The sequence below is a fragment of the Orbicella franksi genome, chromosome 3, assembly GCF_964199315.1.
Source record: "Orbicella franksi chromosome 3, jaOrbFran1.1, whole genome shotgun sequence".
Lineage (NCBI taxonomy): Eukaryota > Metazoa > Cnidaria > Anthozoa > Scleractinia > Merulinidae > Orbicella > Orbicella franksi.
Window position 1 is genome coordinate 4,225,043 of NC_138147.1, and position 9,958 is coordinate 4,235,000.

General features: G+C 40.7%; 1 protein-coding gene across 1 annotated transcript in view; it reads left to right on the top strand.

The window, feature by feature from the left end:
- The first annotated feature begins 9,872 nt into the window (after positions 1-9,872).
- LOC145480764 (Golgi-associated PDZ and coiled-coil motif-containing protein-like) overlaps positions 9,873-9,958 on the top strand; it is an 11,180-nt gene continuing 11,094 nt past the window's right edge. Inside the window, exon 1 of the mRNA XM_081459089.1 lies at positions 9,873-9,958. This exon is cut by the window's right edge and continues 130 nt beyond it. Coding sequence (XP_081315215.1) covers positions 9,873-9,958 — 86 coding nt within the window.

Sequence of the window (9,958 nt, forward strand, 5' to 3'; positions counted from 1 at the left end):
CGGACCTGTTTCTGAGCTTATCTACCAGGAACTACCATTTTGTCAGATTTTCTTGCATAACAGCTTGGGTTAGGCTTGTGGCTCTTCGGTGGTAGCATCACAGCTTGCTGATGTATCAGAGGATTACATAGTACTGTGGACATGGATCAAAACATTGCACATTTCTCATGCTTTCTCATCCCGTCCCAGCCAGCTGCAAATTTGGATACGCTATAACAAACGCCTTCTTGCATGATCCATATGAAATAACTTTCCATGTGTGGAATTTAATAAAGTTTAAGATACTCAGTGTTTCAGCCAGAAAATTTTACTTGAGGGCCAAAGTGGCCCCTGAAGATCTTTTTTAGGGGCTAATTTTTTAGGAAAGGGGCCAATAAATTGAAAGCTACAGAAAGAAAAAATGCATCAAGGTACCAAGGAAAATAAAGCAGTTCATTAGGATCTCTGATAAAATTTAATAGTAAGTGCTTTTTGAAGTGTTTCTACTGGATAAAGTTTCTTTTGAATCAGATACTAGTATAAAGGATCCGTGCATTACAAGAGAACAATCCTTAGGCATACATGACGTAGTCAATGATCTAGGGTTTGCAATGCATTATAGGGCGATTTCAAACACGGTCAGCCATTTGGAAGTTTTCCGATGTGAGAGAATCAATACAGCAAAGCAAAAGGACAGATTGACTTCTTTTTTTAGAAGCAAAGATCTTTCAATATGATTTTGTAGAAGGACATAATGTCTGACAAAATAACCGTTATTGATCGTCAACACAGAGAAATGTAGCCGCCGTCATGGCGACTAAACCACAATTTTTGGTCGCCAAGGATGAAATGTTACTTGCATTGGCGACCATATAGATCACAATTTCGAGCCCTGGGATGGCGTTTAAATTATTACGCCTTTGTTAAGCCTGCAGTCTTGTAAAAGGAAAGGGCCAAATTGGCCCTTTTTTCGTTTTTCTGGGGGCCATCTCTGATTGTAACGCGGGATTCCCGCAATGCCGCGCTCTGGCGGAAACACTGGATACTGTCACAAAATTATTCGCGTCGCTTTGTTAGTTTTAATTTTTTGTTTTAAATCGTCGATCCGGAACAGTTATGTTTCGTGCACTAAGGTCTCAGGCAATCTCGTTCCCAAAGCCCTCGTGTCTTTTGGTCAGCGCCAACCAAAAGACACGTGGGCTCTGGGAACGAGATTGCCATTTTTTAAACCAAGGAACGCATGCGCCGTGAAACCGGATCTCCTGAAATCTTGAAGTCTGGAAATTGATTATTCCAGAGCTCCGTGTCTTGGCGCTGACCAAAAGACACGTGGGCTCTGGGAACGAGAGTGGATCTCAGGTATCCAAGACAACCCTCCCCACCCGAGACAACTTTATAGAAAACAATCTGAGACATTATTCCTAGTAATCCCATGCGTGATTATTTATTGCCCTCATTGAGTATCTTGGGCAACCATTCCCCTTTTTTGAGTTTCGTTCAGTCATTCCGTCAATATGGGCTTTGCGAGTTGATGTTTTACTTCTTTGATTTAAATTTCTGCTTTTAAACCTGCCGCTCCGCACGCCGTAGCTTGACCCAGATGGCGGGCGAAAGGGTTTTAATTCCGGACAAAATGGTGTTCGTCAACTCTACCTGCTATAGCCTGCAATGCAGGCGTATTTTGGCGAGCTAGCGCCTTTTGATCAGGCGAGCATCACCTTGGATTCAAATTCGGAAGAGGCTTGGGGAGAGACATAAAGGCGTTAGTGAGTAGGAGTGGTGCTGAAGGAAATGTAAGATCGAGTGGAGAGAGGGGGGGGGGGAAATGGAATTGCCCCCACCTCCTCCCCGTCTTTTTTTCTTAGGCAACATGGCGGCGCAACTACTCCATAACGAGCTAATACCGATAACTCATGAACATACGGAAAACGCCGGTTAAGACTTAAACAACTCGCCTCGCCCCGGCTCAGCAACGTGGCAAATATTAATATTAACAATAGTAAAGAAAGAACAGAAGGAAAAAAACTGTGTTGGCCTCATAGCTAATCTTCTAGGTGACAAATTACTCCTAAATTTTGGCGCGAAATTTCAGCGTTAATATATTTACAATTTCACATGTGAAAAAACAAAATTACCGTGGCAACGTTTGGCTGGAAATTTCTTGATACAATAAACAAGTCAAAAACCTGCGTTTGTAGGCGTCATTTGTCACCTATGATATTAAAAGATAATCAAATGGTACACTGGTGAAATTAGGAAATAGTTTCTCTGGCGTTTTGTCAAAATTCTAATAATTTCCCTCGCCTAAAGACTTGGGAAATTTTGAGAATTTTGACAAAACGCAAGTGATATTATTTCCATATTTCACTCGCCGCCATTTGATCATCTATGCTAACTGATTTGCTGATTGTAACAAACCGTTTCCGAACGTTTCCCTCCATCCTCGACATAGGATAATATCTATGTCATAGGACCATACCTATGATAAACTGCAACGTTAATCAGTGCACCGTTATAAAAAGGTTTGATGGTTAATAACTGAGGTGGATTTCTATTTTATTGCATAAAGCCAGATTTGATTGTGAATCTAAAAAAACTGATAAAATAATGTTTCGTCAACAGCAAAATAAAACAAAAAACAAAACAACAACAACAACAACAACAAAACAAAACAAAAAACACACTTTTTGAAAACGTTTGTAATCCGCTGCTCGAACATCCAACGCTTATCAATGTTGAATGTATTTCTTGCCATTTCAGAGAAATGAATGTCAATGTCTTTTCGGGAAGCATGTCCCCTCAGCGGTGAACCCCAAAGCTGACTCGGCCGGTATTTTCTGCATTACAACGTACTTCCTCGTTTCTGTCTACCAACCGATGTCCCTGTCAGTTCTGTTTACGTAGTCGTCATAAGTTCTTTCACAAGTCTGTGCGATGCAAATTCCGAAAAAAATAAATTTTCGTCCGTTTCAGATCTTGAACATCCGTTTGCGCTGATGAAGCTTAGGTGCCGTCAATTTTGTTCCGACATATATCGAACCTAGGCTTATTTTCTTTTTAGTGCTATTTTTCAGATTGTTTCAGAGATACTTTGGTCGTTGCCTCGAGTTTAGACTGTGGGTTGCATGCAAAAGATTCAGTTCAATCTTGCGATCCGTCTGCGTCATGTCAATGGCATACCTCTTAAGTTTTGTCAACCGACGTTTCGATGCGTCAAGCATCATTCTGAAGACGTCTGACTGCCTAATATATGAAATGCTTTATATAAAACCATGACACAACGTGCAGTCTGACTCGATCCGCGCGAAGCTATATCATGATTCTCTGATGATGAGTACATTTACATTAATCCTCGCATACTGGAATGCAATCCATTTCAAACTTAACTCCTACATAACAACTTTGACATTAGTATTAACGACCTCAGTCTTGAGAATGATGCTTGATCGATGCATCGAACATCGGTTGATAATGCTTTTAATCTTTCTTGTGAAATGCTTTAACAAGCAACCATAGTGAAACAACTCATTATAAATTCGATCTGTTCAGTTTTAGCATTTGTTTCCGACTGACAATAAGAGGGCTCAGATCTGGGTTTACATCTCTGTTCATAGAGAAGCGAATTAAGACGGAATTCACCAGAAGTTCGAGTAACAAGTGGACAAAAACTTTGTACCAAGATTATTTACATCGTACTGCAAACTTCACTACGACCGTTTTAAATATCTTCTTTAAATATCGTCTTAAAATGTTTCCAGCGCCGCCGGCCTGCAGTTAGCATGCGACAAAAATTCACAAGGACGGAATTCGTAAAGAGGAAAAGGCATGTACTCGTTTATTTATATAGTAACCCGTACGGATGGTGAAACGTAATTTAAAACTGATATGAAGAAATGGGTGTCAGAGACCTTTCTTTGCGAGTACTGTGGTCTTATTATTTTAGGCTTAGCTAGAGATTTACGTTACATATTGAGTTTCAGATCTGCGTTTCCAGCGCTACCACCTGTAGCAGGATAGATCAGTGAATTCGGAAAGCTCATGGTACGCGGTAACTATCGAAAATTAAACGGAAAGCTTTCGAAAGTAGCATTTGTTTTCGCCAACTATTAGAGAAATTCACTGAAGTTCTGACTATGGGCTGGCCTCTGCTTACCTTTCCAAGTAAAGGCGAAGCAAGAAAACTGAACGATTAAGCGTCCAGCTTTCGGTAGTCTAGTTATATATGTCATAGTTATATAGTCATAGTTATATAGTCATAGTTATATAGTCTCTAAACGTAATCTCATGAATCTTACCAAGTCCACCAGCGTGTGTAGAGAGCGAAAAAGACAACCCATTCGCGGCGAATGTGACAGGAAAAAGCTTGTGCCTACGAGAAGAAGATCCAGGTCAAACCCTCTTAGAATACAACAGCATCCTGCTCAAGAGGCTATAGTATAACAAACGAGTTCCTGTTATGATACTAAACCAGACAAACCACGTCCAACGTCATGTACGCATAGCAACCGAATAGGACTGAATCTGAAAATAGGCAGACAATCCATTTCCACCTGCTGCATGCTCGGCTTAGCATTTGTCCGTGACCAGAATTGGACAACCTTTTAAAACGCAATTTACGTGTCTGCCTGATTTGCTAACATCTGCGGTGGAGATGCCAGAAGCTAGGATAACACTACAAATTTGTCATTTGCGTCATCATACATGACAACAAGTCGGCTACAGGGTCAACACATGCCAGTTAAAATAAACAAAAGGACAAGGGAGGTCGGCTGTTGTTGAATCAGACAAACAAATAAACATTCTCGGTGTCGCGTCTGTAGCTTTTAGTATGCGTGTAAAGATAAGCCCATCGGGCTAGCGCTCATCTCTGGTTTCCTTGCACAAATCGAAACAGCAAAGAGTATTAGTCCACTGCCTTTGCTCCTGCTGCAGGGTCACCCTAAGCATTAAATTGGCCAGCACCCGTATATACAGCTACGTGAAGCGAGGCACTGTGAGAGTAAAGTGGCTCACTTGTGTACGTAGAAACCCAACAATACATGTCTGTATAAAGAGGGAACCCTTTTCTAAATCCGTGACCACAAATGTTAACTGAGGCTGCGAAAATGCTGCCGCAATAGGACGTAGATGTTCTAGACTTTTGTAACGTTGGATCGCTCGCTCAGTCGGGCGCTCTTAGGCAGCTACCGACTTTGTATTCGCAGTTTGTAACTAAAATTGGACCTAAATCCGCCCCCCCCCCCGCCAGCCCCCCCCGCCTTCGCCTTCCCTGTGTTGTCATCTCGTGTCAATTTATATATAGGAGTTTCTTCGCAAATCCACCCTCAAAATGTGACTCTTTTTCCTCAGAAATCACGTGATTTTGCTTAAGAAACAGACAACATGTACCGTGTTTCTATCGAGTTTAGTATACTGTAAATCTACTAGCGAATGCCTTTCTCACATTGGCTACGCTTCTCACTATCTATCACAGAATAGAACGTGAGTAGTGTAGCCAATCAGAGAACGGCATTCGTGATAGAACGCTAGTAGATTTATACTATTTATTTGCTCTCGATTTCTATGCGTTATAGTTGACTCGGGTCGCGCCCTCGTCAACTATCACGCGATAGAAATCTCGAGCTCATAATCTAATTGTTTATTAGTATAAATCTACTAGCGTTCTATCACGAGTGCCGTTCTCAGATTGGCTACGCTACCCATTATCTATTAAGCAATTAGATTATGAGCTCGAGATTTCTATCGCGTGTTATTTGACGAGAGCGCAACCCTCGTCAACTATCACGCATAGAAATCGAGAGCGAATAATCTAGTTGCTTAATAGAAGCACGATTTGTAACCAATCAGCGCGCGTATTTTCTCAGGGCTGTTTTCTAAATACTTTTGTGACTCAGTTACCAAATTTGGACAAGGTGTAACGGAAGCCTTTCTAGTGTGATCCATAGCAAAAAAAGATTTCGTAAAGTTTAAAACAATCACAAAATTATTTCTGTCCAGCGTACTATTGTATGCTTCCTGTGGATAACCCATTATATTTATTTTTGCCAGTGTTTCACGTATAACGAGTATCGCTTTCAGTATCGCTTTCCTTACATGTGTAAAGGACTCAGATACGTGGGCAGAAGTTACCAGTTCTAAGCGCAGACAGCGTAAGCTCTGTTTATCAAATGACTGAACTGGTCGCTGATGAAAGAAGAATCGTTCTGATTGGTTGTCTTTGCGGATCGATCTATCAGCAAATTAAAAAGACCAATTATAATAAATTATTGGCTTGCACTGTCATAACATAAAAAAATAATTCAAAAGCCATTCATTGTATAAAGTCAACTAATTATAATGTTATAGGAGATAAATAAAGAGGATACTTCTCCAAGTCTGTACGTTTTCCCAAACTTCAAATATTCGTCGAAACATTTTGAACAAATTCACAGAGCCGAGTATTGAGCCGCCATGTTGGTGTACATTATACACCAACTTGGCGGCCGGAAAATAATGTAAACATCTGTAACTTACTTTGGGTATCTAGGCGACTGATTATCTGAACTGATCGCGCAAACATTTAAATAATCACTTTTCCTAAAACTCAAGGTTCTAAAAAGGCTAAAAATAGCGAGATAAGTGTATATTTTTCGACAAACGCTCTCATAGCCGTATATCCGCACCGCCATAACTCTGAAATTCAAAATGTGCCTGTTTTAAGACGAAGCAAGCTATTGAGCTGAGAAGTTGTTCACAGACATAAATCTAGCGCTTCTTATGCCTGATGAGATAGTAACGTTGGTGGCTTTTTAATTTTGGATTTTAGAAAATGATGACGTGCAACCCAAGAATACTTCATTGAACTAGCTTGCTCGGTCCGTATTCTGAAAATATTTGCCTCGTTGTTTAGTAGGCTTATGGACCTCACTTGCGGCTCGGTCCATAACCTTGCCAAAAAGAGAACTTTATCAATATTTCGCCAATACGGACCTCACTCTAGTTCGATGACATATATATATCTCTGATTACTCATTCAGTATTAAAGGGGCTTTAAAGTGCACTGCATTTTGTGTGATGTTCATGAATTTAATTTAGTCCTAAACATACTAAAATAGAGCAGGAGACAATTGAGACAAGCACCTTGATCTTCTCTTGAATAAATGAAGCTATTAATGAAAGGAGTAAAACGTCACTTACCTGAAGTTTGTCTCATGTGCCTTTTATGCAATTTGGGCACAAATTGCAATTAATAACTCGAACTGGTCTACGAGCAGACGCCCGAGCAGACTCATCTTTGGGAGTAGCCTGCCAACAGGCTGCCGGCGAGGACGGAAAAAAAATTCGGCGAGCGCGAAACAGAAGAATTTGGAGAGCGAAGCGATCGGGGTGGGGACAGGGGAGCCTGTAGACTTTGTTTTTGATGTGCCTATCCGCCCTTGGTGATAAGCCTGTAACAAATCAGTCAATGAAGTAATTAGACTTGTCAAGAAGCTACATTTTCTATGCTTGCAGAAAGTTCTAATCAACCTAATAAAATCAAACAGCCGAGCCAGGCGTCATAATATAGACTCGGCAAGTAAGAAACATGTTCAGGGAATATTTCAAAGTTAACTTTGTCCCTCCAGAACCAATACTTAGAGAGCTTAAAACATATTTTGCAATACTGAAATGAGCCTAAAGAAATTATAAGCATATGATCGAGGTGTCAAACTCTGCGAAGCGACAAGCAGATAACAGTGGAAACTCCGGAAACCATGCCTTTGACCTCTAGAAAAAAATTGCTATAGCACGGTCAAACGACTCCACTCCACTAGCTTCTACCAGGAGCCATAATCGGGGATGGAGACCGTAAGCGCGCGCCATTTCTATTGGGGCTGCCCCTTTGATATGGGACAATTTTTCTATTTTTAGAACAAATTGCGCCATCGTGTGCGGTATACGCGCGTACGTGCTGCGAGGATATTTTGCGGATGTAGCGCGGGGAAATGGCTGCCGAAATTCCCGAAATGTTTGATGCTTTTGGCCCACAACTCAATACGTTCATGTCTGTCGGAATTTTACTTCAGTATTTTCGTCGTAAGCTGCTCAAGTTTGAGTGAAGTAAGACCGTGTCGAATTTAGTTATGTCCCGCTTTATATCACTGACCAAGTTGTGTTCCGCTGCTTCTTTTACAAGAGCTACACATTACTCCATTCTAAGTTTCACATATGTTGAAGATTACGGCTTTTCCATAGCACAGCGAAAAACTAGTTGGATATATTTGGAAATAGCAGCGTTTCAGGACTTCAGTTTCCCTCCTCTTGCCACACCCTGCCACACGTGTTTTGTACAGCCAGTGAAACATGACAATTGGACTTCCGCACTTTCGTGTGAAAACTTACATCGAACTCATATTTTATATCTAGTTTTTAATTATGTTTAAGGTTGATAAATGTTTGAGAACATATTAAAAGCTTAACTGAAAATATTTGAATACAGCAGAGACAATCAGCAAAGTTACGATGACGCTTTCTTTATTCAACTCGAATGACGATTTCGATTTTGTTGGCTGGGTTATCAAAACTCTTTGTCTATTTTATTTTCGCAGTGTAAAATTTCACTATGTTAAAGAAACACACATGATGTTAACAGCCTTTTGGCGTTGTTGAAAATTGCTGCAGCACCTCAGCTCAAAACACAACGAAAGAAATCTTTGTCAAGATTTTTTGACAATTGAAAACGCCGACTCTGACGTGGAAGTGCACACGCTGCACTATGCAAATGAGCTACTTAATGTACGCGTCAGACTTTGCTTTCAAAAACTTTTGCAAACTCGCCAAACAAACAGAAACAATAAGGAACTATCAAAAACAGGGTTTGGTTATGATTAAGCATTGTTTGGGAAACTCACAAATTAACTCGATACCAGAGTAAAGAGTTTTCTTACATAACTTTCCTCCACACAACAAACGCAAAATCTTTCTCGTACAACTAGATCGAGCAGATATTATTCATTCACAGCGCGAAATTGAAGTCTTGTTTTCGACCCTGAAAAACTCACCTTTTCCATTAGCTTAGAGCATAAAGCTACATATAAGAGCCCTGGTTCTTATTCCCTGTCTTATTCCCTGCCATCGCTGTGAAAAATCTGCAAGAGAATATCGCCACTCTCACCATTTGATATAAGCGCCCTGGTCTACAGGCTCCCTCGCTTCGTTCGGGCTCACCGGGAGCCTGTTTGCAGACTACTTTGGAAGTCACGGCACGGGGAAGTTTAAACGACCCGGCGGAGAAAAGTCTGGTGCGGAGACTGATTCTGGAAATGAGACGGGTTGACCGGGCTAGCTTCAGTTCATTCTCTGTCTGAAGCCAGTGAGGACACAGTTGATTGCTCTGTTCAGTGGGGAAGCAAGGCGGTAAATCTCTATCTCCTGAATATCCCTATTTCCCGATGCCTGGCCCGGCGATATTTGCGAGCAAAACACTGCCAGTCAATTACAAACAGTTGCTGAATCAAAGCTAAATAATCCGCATGGCCTTACGTGTCTATATGTTTGAACATTACTATTCATTATTATCATCTTGTTTTCTTCTTATTCGCCAGCTATTAATTAGACTATCGCCATTAAATTTTAAAATATGTAAAAACAAATAGTCTCGTGTCCTTAAGTTGGAGGTCTGAACTGAATCTAGCAACGGAGATTCAATATTTATGTGTAGAGATGAAAAACTTGACACCTGTTTTCTTTATACTTCCTAATGTAAATTGTCTTTTGTAAAAGGCGAGCAAAATTGTACGGGTCTTTCTCATTTCGCCTTTAGACTTTAGTCCTTGAATATTGGAAGTCCAGTCCAAGTTTTTCTTCTGACCGATCGCAAATTTTCCCATCATGCAGTTGTTACTCATATGCTGACGTCACATGCCGTTTCAAAGATGGCGGTCGCTGTGTCTATGTTTCGCTGGTTGGATCTCTTAGAGAAAGAATTTGACAAAACATTTGTCGATTTAGACATCTTGTT